Source organism: Macrotis lagotis, chromosome X (genome assembly GCF_037893015.1).
Source record: "Macrotis lagotis isolate mMagLag1 chromosome X, bilby.v1.9.chrom.fasta, whole genome shotgun sequence".
NCBI classification, from domain to species: domain Eukaryota; kingdom Metazoa; phylum Chordata; class Mammalia; order Peramelemorphia; family Peramelidae; genus Macrotis; species Macrotis lagotis.
Window position 1 is genome coordinate 94,141,362 of NC_133666.1, and position 17,828 is coordinate 94,159,189.

Here is a 17,828-nt window from a genome sequence, read left to right on the forward strand (position 1 = left end):
TTAGAAAGTACTCAATAAGAGCTTATTGATTAATAACATTTATAGTTTGATATGAAGAATAAAGTATAAACAGAGATACTACCAGGTATATTATTATGTGAAAAATACAACAGAATTGCAAAAGCATATGTATTAAATCAGTAATGGATCATTTTATACTATTGTTATATATGCATGTATCTCTATGCAAGGGTCATAACATAACAAACATATTTTGTGTCTCTCATTAGTACAGTAATTTATACACAGAAGTGCTCAATACTCTTTGAGTAGAATAAATTGGGAGTAAAGTATAAAAATGATATCATGGAAAGGAAAATATAAACCCTAAATATCTCAGTTTGTTATTTGATGGTTTAAAAAAGGATTACCTTTTAAAAACATGTGAAGTTTTTATCTGTTGAAGTTAATAGCTATGTAAATAGCACCCAAGTGAAACACTACTATCTAATATGTGAAGAGGTATGGTAAATGCAAGGACTCATGAAATTGATTAAAATTTAAATAGAATGAAAATTTCTATTCAATGGAAACAATAAATAGCTCACCTGCAAGTTCCATGTCTGTTTTACATATTCTCTGATAAGGTTTTCCTTCAAATCTTCAAATGGACCAGTTTTAGGTTCTACTCCAGGTGGCCGATTAAAAGATTTCTTCAGAAGACAGACCAGGCCATCAGATTCTTGAGAATGATAAATGCAGAGTTCAGCAGGGCTTGTATGAGTCCTCCCTCCAGCAATGGCATATGTCCCATTCAATTCCCTCTCAATGGTGTAATGATGAGCCTTCCTTCCAAAGGCCACAGATAATGCAAAACCACCCAGGTAGTTGCGACTCTGACGAAGTAGATAGAGTCCATCACTCATTCCTCCCTGAACAAGATAATCTTCTGCTTCTTCACGGGTGATGTTACCAAAAAAAAAAGGTAAGTGATTTGCACTGTCAACCAAGCTGGTTGCCATGGTCACTTATTAGGCCAAAAGCAACACTACTGTACCTAGTAGAGAAAAGAAAGCATAAAGAGCTGTCAGCTTGAGGATACAATGGACATTTGATGGGGGGGGGAGTGGAGAAGAAGGGAAGTTCTAGGGGAAGAGCTCTTAAAAGTTATAGGATCACAGATTTAGAGCTAGATTGGATGATAGAGGTCATCTAGTTCAAACTCCTTATTTATAGATGAAGAAACAGGCTAAGAGAATTTGTGATTCAGGGGTCATAAAGTTAATGTAGCATAGGTTAAGAATTTCAGAATTGTATTATTTCCTTATTGGTTTTGATATCCTCAAGCTTACTGTTATGAATTATCAGTAGAAAAGTTCTTTTATTCTTACAAGTAGGGGACAAAAGCATTCCCATTTTTCAGATAAAGAAACTAAAACTATGAGAGGTTAAGAGTCATGACAGTCAGTGGCCTGGGAATCAAACCCAAATACCAGCGCTCTAAAGTCTGGAGTTCATTCCATTCTATTACAATTGTGAAATATATCATCTTAGGTTGATAGTTTAATTAACAAATTAATAAATAATTAATAAATCCTGGGATCTTAAACCTAGGGTAAAAAAAGCTTAATAATTATCTAGAATAAATTCCTTCAAGATCAATGTGGTATAGTGGTTAGACATTAATAAATGTGAAACAAAACAAAACAAAAACTCAGAATTGGAAAACTATAAACTTTGGAGAGAGATGAAAAGGAAAAAAAAGAAAAACTTGTCTGATTTTTAAAGAGACACATAAAGAAAAACTAAATGCTTAATAAATACTATTAACAAATAAAGAAATAAAGGATTATTTTCCAATCTTTTTGCCAAATTAGATATCAACAAAACTGACTAAATGAAAGTGACAAATCACATCGATGGATATTAATAAAAAATATGAAATGTCAAAATGAACAGAAGAAACGATAGAGAATATGAATTACCCAATTTTAGAAAAAATATTGAATAAGAAATAACTGATTCCAAAAAGAAGAAAAAAGTCAGGATCAAAAGGATCCTGACTATAGAGTGAGTTCTATCAACCATTTTAGAGGGAAAATTGATTCCAATATTACATATAACAATAAAAAATGAGGAAAATTCCTTTTATGAATAAATATAATCTTGATTGTCAAACCAGGAAGAAACAAATCACACTGAGAAAACTATAGACCAATATCTATTGCGCTATAATCTCTTTATAATCTATAAAATTGATACAAAACTTAAATGAATATAGTAATATGCTGAAATATCTGTACATTTTGACCAGGTAGGATTTATGCCAGAATTAGAAAATTTATAAAAATAAGGAACCATATTAATAAAGAATTTTTTTAGGGTTTTTTTTTTTTTGCAAGGCAAATGGGGGTTAAGTGGCTTGCCCAAGGCCACACAGTTAGGTAATTATTAAGTGTTTGAGACTGGATTTGAATCCAGGTACTCCTGACTCTAAGGGTGGGTGCTTTATCCACTGCGCCACCTAGCTGCCCCTAATAAAGAATTTTTAAAAGCACATGATTATATTAATTGATGCAGAATTTTCATTTTCCAAAAAATACAGTAAACACTTCTATGGAAAAACCATGAAGAAGGAATAGGAATAAACATACTGTAATATGGTAAAAAAACAAATTGATCTAAAACTGAGAGCTATCACTACATGTAATAGAGAGGGCTTTACAATAAGATTGGGGGGTGTGGCTAGGAAAGAGGAAAGAGAGGATAGAACAGAGGAGTCAAAAAGACCTAAATTCAAATTCAGCCCCAGATTTACAGCTAATAAAGCTATGTAACCGTTGGGCAAGTCACAATCTTAGCTTGCCTTAAACCACTACAGAAGGAAATCTAAATCCACTCCAAGATCCTTGCCAAGAAAACCCCATGGCCTATGTGGTTCACAGGGACATGGAGAGTTGGACACAACTGAATAACTAACAACAAAATTCAATGAAAAAGTTAGCTGAAATAATAAACTTTAGCAAAGTAGAAGAATATAATGAGATGACCAAAATTACTAGCCTTTCTATATATTAATAGCTTGTTAAGTATTATATATATGGCAGTACAGAATTGTTAGAGGGTTGACCTTCAAGTGAGGATGACCTGGGTTCAAGGTTATCCTCTGATATACATCTGGGGACACTGAACAAATTGCTGAATATCTCCGTGCCACAAAAAATTCTCTAACTCTGTAAGTTGCAGAGATCTTATAGATGTTTCACTTGGAGCTCATTAGAATAATGAAATCTCAGATTCAGTAAAATAAAAATGTATATAGCTATAGAAAGCAATTTGGGGCAGCTAGGTGGTCCAATGGAGACCTGGAGTTAGGAAGACTAATCTAAGATTTAGTCTTAGCTGTGTGACACTAGGTAACCCACTTAACCTTGTTTCAGTTTCCTTATCTATAAAATGAACTGGAGAAGGAAATGGCAATCTACTCCAGCATCTTTGCCAAGAAAATCCCAAATGGGAAGAGTCTATCACTTAAGTCAGAAATGATTGAAAATGACTGAATAAAAAGACATCAATTTATAATTATATGCACACATATATTCACATATACATATGCTATTATATCAATATATTATGTGCATTATAAGCACAAAAATTATTAAAAACTGTAATGACCTTTTAGTGAGAACGTTATTGAATTCTTGATTTAAGTACTATGATAATCTGATTCTCAGTTGAATGATATATTATGTGCATTATAAGCACAAACATTATTAAAAACTATGATAATGAGCTTTTAGTGAGAACAATATTATTGAATTCTTTATTTAAATACTGTGATAATCAGTTGAATAACTGTCACACCTGAAAATGGTATCTCTTACTTATCTTGTCTATCTGATAATCATTTTTGTTCTGTCATTTCCAGAACCAGTCATTTTAGTTAGAGAGAGAAATAGAAGCAGAATAAAGGTGTGCTTTTTCTCTATGGTTAGAGGAAGGGGATTGTCTCTTTTTCTTATTTGTATCCCCAAAACTTAATAAAATGCTAGACACGTTGCAAATAATAGTTTATTGAACTGAATTAAATTGAATTGAATTTACTCATCAAATTCAGTATTTCTTTTATGTTGGAATAGGGACTCTCAGTTCTAAACTACAAAGAAAATTTCTAAAATTATTTGCTCTAAATTAAGGTAGTTGTATAGTGGCTGTTTGGTTGACCAAGGAATTTCTTTGTTCTTAGTCACTCAGTTTATGCTTCAGTGAAAGAAAACAGCTATGGATACCTTTCCCTAAAAACATTTTTGGTGATACCAACTTCAACTTAATTTTATATTGAAAGGGAGATGATATATGAGAGAAAAAAAAAACTGTAGCAATTGATAAAAGTTGTCAAGCAAGTAATAAAAAGCTTAATAGAAGTGGGTGAGTGAGTCTTATCAACACCTGCAGCACTTTATGCTCCAGTGACTCCCAAGGGTAGTGGTTTTGGAATTAACCATCTGTAACTCCTATAGACAGCTGGACAAAAGAGTAATCAAACAAGATAGCCAGTAGTTTCTTGTGTAATAGAACATTCTAGAATAGTTTGTGTTAAAAGTGTGCTCCAGGGACTGCTCAGCATCAGGGGATCTGCAAGGTTATAACTCTTTTCATAGCATATGAAGACAATTTAACTCATAAAACTGATAAATATTGATAGATATAATGGGATTTCTCAATCATTTTTAAGCTTATAAAGGAGTATGGAGACCAAAACATTTGAGAAGCACTACTATAAAGAAGTTAGAATTAGAAAAGTTAGATATGACAAACCTTTAGAGAAACCTGGATGAGAATGGAAAGAATTATACCTTTTTCTGAGCAGCAAATGACACATACACAAAAACTGATCATGAAATAGGACATGAAAATCTCAAAACAAATGTAAAAAGACAGAATTATTAAGTGTATTGTTTTCAAACCATAATGCAATAAGAACTACATTCAACAAAGGATAGTAGAAAGATAAGTTAAAATAAATGGAAAATTTAATAATCTAAGCCAGAAGAATAAGTGGACCAAAGAATAAACTATAGAAACAATCAATGAACAATCACAAACAATTACATGGGGGCAGTCAGGTGACTCAGTGGATAGAGCACTGGCCCTGGAGTCAGGAGGACCTCAGTTCAAATCTGGCCTTGACACATAATAATTCCTTGGGCAAGTCACCTAATCCCATTGCCTTAAATAAATAAAATTTTTAAAATAGAATTACAGCAATAAGACAGAATGCCAAAATTTATGGGAGAGAGCCAAAAAAGTACTTAGAGGAAAATTTATTTCTCTAAATTCTTATATCAACAAATTGGAAAAAGAGCAAATCAATGAATTAGACATGCAAATAAAAAAAAGATTTGGAAAACAAATTTAAAATCTTAATTTGAGTATCAATCTAGAAATCCTGAAAATCAAAGGTGAAATTAATAAGATTGAAAGTAAAAAAAACCAACAACTATGGAGCTAATAAATAAATCCAGGAACTGGGTCTCTACAAGGAAAAAAAAACACCACCAATGAAATAGATGTCATTGTTTAATTTGGTTAAAAAAAAAGAAAATAAAGTATTGAGAATGAAAAGGATGAAAGTCCTACCAATCAAGAAGAAATCAAAGCAATCATTAGGAAATATTTTATCAAATTATATGCCAATAAATCTGACAATATGAATAAATTCAATGAATATTAATGAAAATATAAATTACCTGGATTAACAGATGAGAAAATAGAATGCTTAGATAACCCCATCTTAGAAAAGGATATTGAACAAGCCATTAATGAACTCCTTAATAAAAAATCCCCAGGGATAGATGGGTAAATAAGTGAATTCTATCAAACACTTAAAGAACAATTGATTCCAAAACTATATAGACTACTTAGAAAAATAGGCAAGAAAGGAATTCTACCAAACTCCTTTTATAGTACAAATATGGTACTGATATACCTAAACCAGGAAGAGCTAGAACTAAGAAAGAAAATCGTAGATTTTCATAATGAATTTTGATGCAAAAGTTTTGAATAAAATACTAATAAGGTGATTACAGCAAGATATCACAAGGATAAGGAAGGGGGCAGTTAGGTGGCACAGTGGATAGAGCACCAGTCCTGTAGTCAGGAGGACCTGAGTTCAAATTCAACCTCAGACACTTAATAATTGCCTAGCTGTGTGACCTTGAGCAATTCACTTTAACCCCATTACCTAAAATAAATTAAAAAAAATTTTTTTAAAGATATCCCAAGGATAATACACTATAACCAGGTGGGATTTACTCTAGGAAAGCAAGATTGGTTCAATATTAGGAAAACTATCAACATAATAAATCATATCAATAACAAAAACATCATATAATTATCTCAATAGGTATTTAAAAAACTATTGACAAAATACAGCGCCATTCCTATTAAAAACAGTAGAGAGCATAGTAAAAAAGGAAACATTCTTTAAAATGATAAGCAGTATCTATAAAGGGAATCAGTTGGAAGTATTCTCAGTAAAATCAGAGAAGTCCATTATCACTACTTATTATAGATTACTAGAAATTTTAGCTATAGGAATAAGAGAAGAAAAAGAAATTAAAGAAATTAGAATAGCCAATAAGAAAACAAAATTATCATTCTTTCAGATAATATGATGATATACTTTATAGAACCAAAGAGAATCCAATAAAAAATTACTTGAAATAATTAACAACATTAGCAAAGCTGTAGGATATGAAAATCCACATAAATCATCAACATTTATTATATGATCAATATAGTCCAGCAATAAGAATGGAAAGAGAAATTCCAGCTAAAATAAGTGTGGACAAAATTGGAAATCTTGGCTTTTTCAGTGCCCAACCAAGCTACCAAAAAATTATTTGATAGAGTAGAAAAAACAATTTAAAAATTCATCTGGAATCAAAGGAATTAATGAAAAATACAAAGGATTTAGCCTAGGAATATGAGATCTCAATTTTTGTTATAAATCAGGAATCACAAAAAAGTGTCTGATACTGGCTAATAAACAGATGGATGGATAGATGGAACAGATTAAGTACAAGGCCATAAATAACAGTGTTTGAGAAAACCAAAGATACAAACTTTGGGGATAACAGAGACTGCTGGGAAAACTGGAAAACACTGGGACACAAATTAGGTATAGACCATCATCTCAGACAGAAATAAGATCAACTACTTTGTGCAAATATTTAATCATACTTTAAAAACAAATAATAGAAATGTTATTAAAATATTACATTGGATTGTAAAGGTCCATAGAGGTTTTTTTGTTTCTGTTCTTGTTTTGTTTTTATTGTTGTTTTGTTTTATCCAGGGTAAGGAAAAATTGTTTTACCAAAAGAATAAAATGGTATCTCACAATTGAATCAAAAAAAAAAAAGATCAAAATAGGTGTATAATTTAGACATAAGCAAATGAAAAATCAAGGAATAGGGACAGCTAGGTGGAGCAGAGAATAGAGCACCAATCCTGGAGTCAGGAGGACCTGAGTTCAAACCTCAGACACTTAATAATTACCTGGCTGTGTGACCTTGGGCAAATCACTTAACCCCATTGCCTTGCAAAAAAGGAGGGGAGGGGAAGGGAGGGGAGGGGAGGGGAGGGAAGGAAAGGAAAGGAAAGGAATAGACTACCTCTCAGATCTATAGGGATGGAAAGAATTCATGCCCAAGAGATGGAGAGTATTACAAAACATAAAATAGATGATTTGGATTATATTAAATTAAGGCTTTACATAAACAAAAACAATTCAAGATTAGAAAGAAAGCAGAAATCTGGGAAACAATCGTTATGGCAGGTAGCTATTATAAAAGTCTCATTTCTCAAATATATAGACAACTGAATTTAATTTAAGCCATCCCCCCAATTAATAAATGGACAAAGGATATGAATGGGCAATTCTCAGATGAAGAAATCAAAGCTAACTTTAGGCATATGAAGAGGACAATCACTTTTGATTAGAGAAATGCACATCTTAAGATACCATCTCACACCAATCAGACAAAAGACTAATAGGACAAAAAAGGAAATGATAAATGTTGGAGAGGACGTGGGAAAATTGGGAATCTAATGCACTAGTGATGCAGTTGTGAACTGATCCAACCATTCTGGAGCTATACTCAAAAGTTAACCAAACTTTTCGTTTTTATGAAGCAGGGAGCAGGAATTTCAAGGTTATCTTATTCCAACCCTAATTTAACTTTGTTACTGCAAGAAATTTCATCAACTAGAAAAGAAATTCAGGAGGATGAGGAGTAAGGAGTCCCCTATATTGACCCCCATTTTCTCAATCCCCTCAATCTTGTCTTCCCCAAACACTGGAACCCTGAAATCATTTGCAATCATCATGTTCTGATAAGGGTATATTGAACAAGCAAAGATTAGGAAGGAAAGTAAATAAGATACACACAGGCTGAATATTACCAGCTTGAGGAGACATTAAAGGAATGGATGGTACATTTATAGGAAATGGGAACAAATTGAATTATTTATTGAAACCTAATTTAATAAATGGGGAGACTTAACCAAAGACCTCCTCTTGCAATTAGTATTAATGTTCTATATTAGGACATGAGACCTATTTCTCTGTTTCAATGACTTGAATTTGACTTGGACTTAGGTTCTGAAGGACATTGTTATCTGAAAATGCAAGGAGTTCTTGAAGAACTACATAACACTGGTCAGCTGAGCAAACCTCTGAAACCTTTACAAATAGTGGGTGTTGGAGATCATTAGAACTAACTTAAACTGTTATAGGGTTTCCTAAGTGTTTGGAAACAGCAACTGATTGTGAACCTTTCCATCTTTGCTACTTTGCTCAGTATTAGGGGAATGTTTCTAAAATCTGAATGGGCCTCCCTAGTGAGAAGCAGATGAGTTATACTAAATTTTGGATTGTCCAATCTAGGAGGATGGGGTGATATCTAAGTCTATGCTGGAATTGTGACTCTGGTTATTTTACATATGGAGTAGATAATACAAGAAGGAAAAGGAAAATGAGAATGGGACTTCAGCTCAGGACCTTCTCAGTCTCAACCAATTCTCTTGTATTATAAGTTTATGGAATATAAAAATTATCATGTGTAGGATCATGGTCCTCAAATTTACTCACATCTTAACCTGGGATCAAAACATATATCCAGGTGCAAGATTCAGAATGATAAGAAGCTATTGAGCACAGGGAATCAAATGACTATAGTCTCAGAGGCTGCCACTTGGGATCTTCCTGGAGGTGTTAGGAAACTTACAAGGAAAATAAAGACAAGGCATCAATCACTTATGTCCATATTATATTTTAAAATCAATATGAATTTATAGTGGAGATGGATTTCTTGTGTAAGAGGTAAGAAGTGGGTGTTAAGTTGTTGTTTGGATTTGAAAAATTATTTCAAACCCACTAGAAAGTGAAAAGTTCACTGGAAGCCCATTGATTTGTTCTAATAACTCAAATTATTAACATCTAACAGTCACTAGGTGGTGTGGCTGAGATTTGCACCTTTATAGCAAACATGAACTTTAATATTATAAGCAGTGCTCAGAGGGCACTCAAGTCTAGACTCCTAAGTGCCAACTTTCTCCACAAAAAAGGTCACTGACCTCTCTTAGCATAATAATTCTAACGAGCCCTGAAGTTCTGGCCACATGGAAGCCTCCTTGTGAGGATTTCCTCTTGTCTAAGTTTTGAGTATTCCTCCAAAATGACACAGCAGTACCCTGTGTGTCTTCCATTATGCTCAGTCTTATCTCTGGAAAGTCCCATAGGGGATTGGTGCATCTGGATAGTTGTCCCTCCCAAAAATACTCCTATGGTTCTCCCTGGTAGTAGTCAGGTTTGTATATAGATAGAATAGCAAAGAATAATATGATGAATTTAGAAAGAAAGGTTGAAGTTAAATTCTAGAAGGCTTTAAAAGTAAGGATAAGGCATTTTGTATTTTTTCCTAAATGTTAAAGGGATATACAAAAAAGCCTAAGAAGGAGGAAAAGAAGAAGGGGTAGGGAGAGGAACAAAGGGTGAAGAGGAGAAGAAGTAGTATTGTCTTAGGAAAATTATTTTGACAACCTTGGGGAAAATAAAGGAAAATTAAAAGCAGTAAGATCAATTTACAACAGTCCAAGCAAGAGATGGTAAAGGCCTAAATAATAGTATTGGTTATTTGGACAAAGAGGAGTAAGATATAGGTTCTAGAAGCAATCCTAATTGTTCCCCCAAAATTACATTCCATTTCCTCCTTGAATGATAACCATATCATCTTAAATGAGTCAGAACTTGGAATGGTAAAGATTGCAGGCAAGCAGTTTCTACACAGCAGTTGTGTATTTAGTAGAGAAGCATTTGACAAAAACCACAGGACTGGACAGTACAGGATCTATATTAATTTGATCGATGTGATAGCATTACTAGAAAATATAAGTATATATAGTAGAAACATGGATTGCTCCTTCATGGCACACATGATGCTTACAGGTATGCCTCATCATTTTATAGTCTTTTATGTATATACCCTTCCCACTAATGCATATATTTTTGAAAGAGGTAAGTACCAATGATACTTCAGGAAATGTTTAATTGCTACTTTTCTTTCTAATCCATTTCATCAAGTATCTTTGCTTCTGGATAATTATTGAAGAGAAACCCATTTATGAGGGTTACAAAAAAGTTTTGGAGGGTGCAGACCATATATTTCATTATTCCTGCAATAATCATCTGATGGATGACCAGATCTATAAGTTTATTGCTCCCATATTCTTTAATAAACTTAATCAAGTTTTTTGTGTCTCAAAGATTAGATGACTCAAAACTATTATGGAAAAATATGAAAACAAGTTATTGAACAAGGTTTAAAGTAGTCTCTTTTGATATCATAATTATGTCTTCCAAATATTCTGGAAATGCATATATGCAATGCTTGAACTAAGAAATAAAAGGAATGTTTCTTTCATTATTTTTTTAAGAAATAAAACAGCATGTCTGATGTTCAAGGAAACTGCAGAACAGTAAGATGTTTTAAAAACTTCATTTTAGGAAATAAGATGGGATCCTACTTTATAGGATGCCATTTTAAAACTTCATATAGGACTCCATTTAAAACTTTAAAATGTTCAACATACTACTACCAAAACACAAATATTGGATACACATCTGCAATCCTGCAAATAAGAAATTACCACTTTGAATAATTTTAATATTTCTTCTAGTATATAAGTACACAGAATTCTCAGTGATTAGATTTTTTTTTAAGAGTTGTAACTTTGCGAGCAGAATTCAAGGGATAAGAGGAAAAAGAAGAAAGATAGGTGGTAAGGAAGACATTTTAAAAAGAAAAAGCAAAGACAGCAAACAATAGTTAGTCCTGGAACCAATCACCAACATAAAAGGGGTATATAATTAGGGAAGTAGACCTGTCCCTCAGAGTGTAAAATATGTAAAACAAACTGAAAAATGAGAAGTCAAAATAAGGCTTGTTTTAAAAATAGAACAATTTTTATAGCCCACACCTGCAATAAAATAAAAAAATTTGAGGATTAATTGTTACATTCAGCCAAATACACTTCACTAAAACATTTTTTACAGAAACCATCTATTCTGTTGCTTTCTTGGCTATTTTTTCCAAAATATTCATTAACTCTATTCATATAATCAAAATACTTTTGGAGCTATTTATACAACCCAATAATTCAGATGAACAGCTTAAAGATGTGTTATCAGAATTATGTTAGAAAATTCTTTACCCAAAACCCTTGCTATCAAAAATAGAAACCTATGGCATTGAGAAAAAATAATAGCACATGCTTTAGACCCATGGAAGAGGACCCCAATTTCTATTTCAGTCAACTGTGTAGAGGCTATTCTACTACCTGAGGTAAAATTTTGCTTCTATGCTAGAAACTCAATACCCTCATATTTTTTCACTACTGTCTAGCCTGTGGAAGTTTAAAAAATGTAAAATAATTTTAATATTTTTATATGCAACAATGAAAATAGATAAAGTGTGGGCCTGCAAGGAAATCTGAGTTTAAGCTTTGAATTTAAGCTCTACCTCAAACATCCTTCTCTGACTGTATGATCCTGGCCAAGTCATTTTACCTCTCCATACCTTCAGCAAATCTTTAAAACTCTTAAGTTATAGAAAAGGTGTTGATCTTCACTGATTGAAACAACTCCAAATACTTTGGAAATCACATCTCTAACAAATCATACCTCTAACAAAAAAAAGAGTCAAAGTCTACAAATATTTAAAAAGAAAAATACTATCATAAAAGGCATTCCAAAACCAAATTAAATTACTTTTTAATTTAATTTTTTTGTGATTAGAAGCTGTTCAACCCACTTAATAGGTTAAGTTTCTCTGTAGGCAATGATTATATTTAAATGAGCAGTGACAGAAGAATGAGAATTTGTAATAGTATAAGGCCTGGAGTTTGTGAGGAAACTAAAAGACTGAAGTTAGAGAAAAGAAATTTTAGAGAGTTTGAGAAGCAGGGCAGGACTAAAACTGAAAGAGGAAAATGGCTCAAGATTAAGGAGAATGAAGAGAATCAGAGAGCATGGAAAAAAAAAGAATAAAGAGCAGATTAAAAAGGCTGACAAGCAGGCAAAAGACTTGAATTGCTAGAGAAAGACTTAAAGAAAAGGAAGACAAGATATAATAAAAAAGGTAATAAAAAGGAAGTTGGGTATGATTTTCATGGCTCCAATGAAATGAGGAAAGTAACAACTTCAGAGATGAAGATGCCAACAAACAGGAATAAACTAAACCTTTCTTGAAATGATATCATCCAAACCCAAAACAAATTATGTGTGGGCTGAACTAGAAACATTCCTAATAAGATCAGGGATGGAGCAAGATAAGATGTTCATGAACAACTTTATTTTTATTCAACATTGTGCTAGGAATACTATCTATAAGAATAAGACAAGAAAAATGGATGAAATAAGGAAACAAAGCTATCAAAAGCAGATAAGATGGTAGGATTAGAGAATCCTAGAGAATTAACTAAAAATAATTTGAAGCAATTATTTTTGGTCTTGCTCTGGAAGACCAATGTCTTCATGAAGACGATGTCATGACTTGCAATTGAATTGAGGAAGTGGCAAAGAAATTTGGGGAAAGGCTGAACACATTGTGGTACATTATGATACTGGAATGTTATTATGTTATACAAAGAATGAAAGGGGAATAGTTTCATAAAAAGTGTGGGGAGATTGAATTGGTGCAAAAGGAAGTGAACAGAACCAGGAGATGCTTCCACATCATATAAGGAAGCAATATTGTGATGATGAAAAACTCTGAAAGACTCAGCTACTCTGATCAATACAATGATCCAAGACAATTTCAAAAGAATCACACCCACTTCCAGAATCCTTTAGTGAAGACTGAAGTATTTTTTAGATTTTCTTTATTTTTCTTAGAGTTTTTTTGCCACTTAGATATGTAAAATGCCATTATCATGACTACAAATATAACTTATATTATAGTTTGCCTTCTAAATGGGTGGAAAGGGAACTAGAGGGAGAAAGAGAACTGAGAATTCAAATTTTTAAAAAATTAATGTTAACAATAAACAATTGAATTTTTTTAAATTTTAAACTGGAAGGTTTGACTTCACATATTTTTGATAAATGGACTTAAAACCCATGGAAAGTTTTAAATATTCAATAATTTTTAAAGACATAGAAATCAAAATGTTTATACAACTTTAGCAAAACTGATGTATATAAATTAACCTCCCAAAAAATCATCAGATTTTTATATATTACTAACAAAATCCATCAAGAATGGTTAAAAGGAAAAAAATCCATTTAAAATAACTATAGAAGGGGCAGCTAGGTAGCACAGTGAAAAGAGCACTGGCCCTTGAGTCAGGAGTACCTGAGTTCAAATCTGGCCTCAGACACTTAATAATTACCTAGCTGTATGGCCTTAGGCAAGCCACTTAACCCCATTGCCTTGCAAAAAACAAAAAAATAAAATAAAATAACTATAGAAAGTATAAAAATACTTGGGAATCTTTTTGTTAAGACAAATCCAAGAACTATATTAACACAGAAATTTTTCACACAAATGCATGTTGGGAAAATATTTATTAGTCAATAGGTCAAGCCGATACAATCAAAATGACCACTGTACTTAATTTAATTATTTAATTATTCAATACCAGGCCAAATTACCAAAGAATTATTTTATAAAAATAGAAAAAAGTAACAATATTTATCTGTTGGAATGAAAAGTTGAGATATCAAGGGAATCAAAAAAAAAAGAAAGGAAGGTAGACTAGCAGAAACAGATTTCAGACTATATTATAAAGTGGCAATTATCAAAACAATCTAATATTGGCCAAGCTAAAGTGGTTGAACAGGAAAATAGATTAGGTACTCCTTTTATCATAGTAACCTAGCATTTGATGACCCCAAAGATACACACTACTGGGGCACGAATTTTTGGCGGACATTTCTGGAAACTACAAAAGAGTAACAAAAACAAGGCATTCCAATGCATTCCAAAATAATGTCAAAATTGGTATATAGCTTAGAAATAAGGAGTGAAATCATAACTAAATTAAGAAAGCATGCAGAAAAAATGCTTTTCAGATCTATAAAAAAGGCAACTTGAACAAACAAGAAACAGAGATGATAACAAGAAGTATAATGTTTAATTTTGATTATATAAAATTTAAAAGTTTGAACAAACAAAATGAATGCAGCCAAAATTAGGGAGAAAGCAAAGAATTGGGAAAAATTCTTGCAGTCAATTTCTCTTATAAAGATCTCATTATCTCATTCATTAAATATTTAGGGAACTGAGTCATATATATATATATATATATATATGAGCCATTCAAGAATTAATAAGTTGTCAAAGAATAAACAAATTATATTTAATAATTAATATCAATCATATAAAATCTAAATCAATAATGCAATGATAATTTAATGATAAATAACCTGAGGAACCACCTCAACCCTATGAAATCCCCAGGGGCAGCTATGTGACACAATGGATAGAGCACTGGTCTTGCAGTCAGGTGGATCCAAGGATGAATTTGACCTCAGACACTTGATACTTACTAGCTATGTGATCTTGGGCAAATCACTTAACCCTGACTGCCTCTCATCCAGAACCATCTCTAGTCATTCTGATTCATATCTGACCACTGGACCCAGATGACTCTGGAGGAGAAAATGAGACCAGTGACTTAGTACAGCACTCCCTCACTCAAATCCAATTCATATGCTTGTCATGGCATGACCTCCCTGTTGTCATAGTCTTCTTTAAGAATGAGGTGCAGGGGGTGGCTAGGTTGCACAGTGGATAGAGCACTGGCCTTGGAGTCAGGAGTACCTGAGTTCAAATCCGGCCTCAGACGCTTAATAATAATTACCTAGCCATGTGGCCTTGGGCAAATCACTTAACCCCATTGCCTTGAAAAATCTAAAAAAAAAAGGAAAAAGAATGAAGAGCAAGCATCAGTAATGAAATCCCCTATCAACCCACCCCATATCAAAGGAAAATGACAAATGTTGGAGCACATAAGAAAAATTAGGAATTCTAATGCATTGTTGTTGGAGCTATAAACAGGTTCCACCTTTCCAGAGAATTACTTGAAACTATTCCCAAAGGTCTATAAAACTGTGTCCACCCTATGACCCAGCAATATAACTACAAGACTCATGTCCCAGAGAGCAACAAAAAGGGAAAAGAATCAATAGGTGCAAAATGTTTATAACAGCTCTTTTTATGGTGGCAAAGAACTGGATATTAAAAGGATAGCCATTAATTGAGGAATGGCTAAACATATTGGATATAATTATGATGAAATATTACTGGACTATAAAAAATGATGAATGGACAGATTTCAGAAAATCTGTAAAGACTTAAATGAACTAATACTAAGTGAAATAAAAGAACATTGTGGGGCAGCTAGATGGTGCAGTGAATCACCAGCCCTGAGTTCAAATCTGGTCTCAGACACTTACTAATTACCTACCTGTGTAATTTTGGGCAAGTCACCTGACCGCATTTCCTTGCAAAAAAAATAGAAAGAAAGAAAGGAAAGGAAAGGAAGGAAGGAAGGAAGGAAGGAAGGAAGGAAGGAAGGAAGGAAGGAAGGAAGAGAACAAGGTACAATAACAGCAGTACTATTATAATAATCCAATGTAAAAGAGAACTATAATAATCAATGTAATGATAAATGACAATGCTAAAGGACTCATAAAAAATGCTAACATCTCCAAAGAGAGAACTAATGAACTCTTAAATATGAAATGAAGCAACTTTTTTTTCATTTTCTTTATTTTTCTTGCTATTTTTAAACACTGCCAAGGTGAAAATGCTTTGTATGACTTCATATATATGATGGGTATTACATTTCTTGCCTTCTCAAGAAGACAAGAATTTGGAACTGAAAATAAATTTTAAAAAAAAATTTAATTGGGAAGGGGGCGGAGTCAAGATAGCAGTGTGAAGGCAGCATTTCCCAGGAACTCCTCCCCCCACCCCTAACTCCAAAAACAACAAATTATGACTCTGGCCAATGCAAAGATTGTCAAACAGCCTTCTGTTGGGAGGAAGGGGGAAGTTATAAAATTCAAAACCTTACAAAAATGATAGGTAGATTTTACTAATGTATAATTGGAAATTGGAATTGGAAAACAAATAAAATGTTAACAAATAAAAAATAAATTTAATTGGAGAATACTTGAAAAATTAAAATATAAAAGATAAATAATAGAAAATTTTGTCATAATAAAACCTTTAAGAAAAGTGTAGGAAAGTAGAACTATTGTGTATATACATATGTATGTTTATCCTTCATTGAACTAAATATTTTAATCCTAATCTGATGAGTGAAAGAATAAATTTTAGAAGCAATAGATAATTCCATAAAAGAATATAACAGTGAGATAATACATCAGAAATTCTGGGATTCAGCAAAAAAAAGATCCTTGGGGAAAAAGTATATACTTAAATGCTTTATCAAAAAAGAAAAGACAAAAGATTAAATTCAATACTCAAGTTAAAAAAAAGACTAGAAAACAAATATCAAAAAAACCAACCCCTAATAGGTAAAACCTATATATATATATATATATATATATATATATATATATATATATATATATATATATATATCATTAGGTAATTTTATCTATAAAAAAGAAAGAAAATTAATCAGAATCAAAAAGGAAAAGGAAAATTTGCAACAAATCAGGATAAAAATAAAATATAAAATATCCAACTATGTGGAAAGAAAAATATAATTTAAATGAAATGTACAAATATCTTAAAAAATAAAAGTAGCTCAGATAATGAAAGAAATAGAAACCTTAACCCAGTCTCAGAAAAGTAAATTGAAGAACACATGAGAATTTATTAGTTAAATATTAGCAAAAAATAGGAATAGATTACAAAACTCACCTAATCATAAAAATAGATGCACAGAAAGTTTTATTTTATTACCTATTTCCAGTTAAAATATGAAAAACATGAAAAAAGAAATAAATTGTACCTTTGTTGGTATAAATAATATGTATTTACAACTTAAAACCAGAATTAGATGTAATAGGAACAAACAAGATATTTTCATAAGATCAGAGGTCAAGCAAGGATTTCTATTCTCATTATTATTAAACATAGCGATAGAAATGCCAGCTAAGAAAACTGGACAAAAAAGAAATTGAGGAGATAAGCAGGGGAAAATAATGAGGTTTTTTGCAAATAATAATTCCTTTAGAGAATGCTAGAGTATCCATAAAATTAGATGAAAAAATCAATAGCTTCAGCAAAACTGAAAGATAAAAATAAATCCTCATAAAATAACAGCATAACAATAATAATCAT

General features: G+C 32.1%; 1 protein-coding gene across 4 annotated transcripts in view; it reads right to left on the reverse strand.

Annotated features, from left to right (window-relative positions):
• SYK (spleen associated tyrosine kinase) overlaps positions 1 to 17,828 on the reverse strand; it is a 156,132-nt gene that overhangs the window by 108,101 nt on the left and 30,203 nt on the right. For all 4 annotated transcript variants that reach the window (XM_074203878.1, XM_074203877.1, XM_074203876.1 and 1 more), the window contains exon 2: positions 549 to 997. In XM_074203878.1, coding sequence (XP_074059979.1) covers positions 549 to 962 — 414 coding nt within the window. In that variant the 5' untranslated portion in view covers positions 963 to 997. The remainder of the gene's footprint in view (positions 1 to 548; positions 998 to 17,828) is intronic.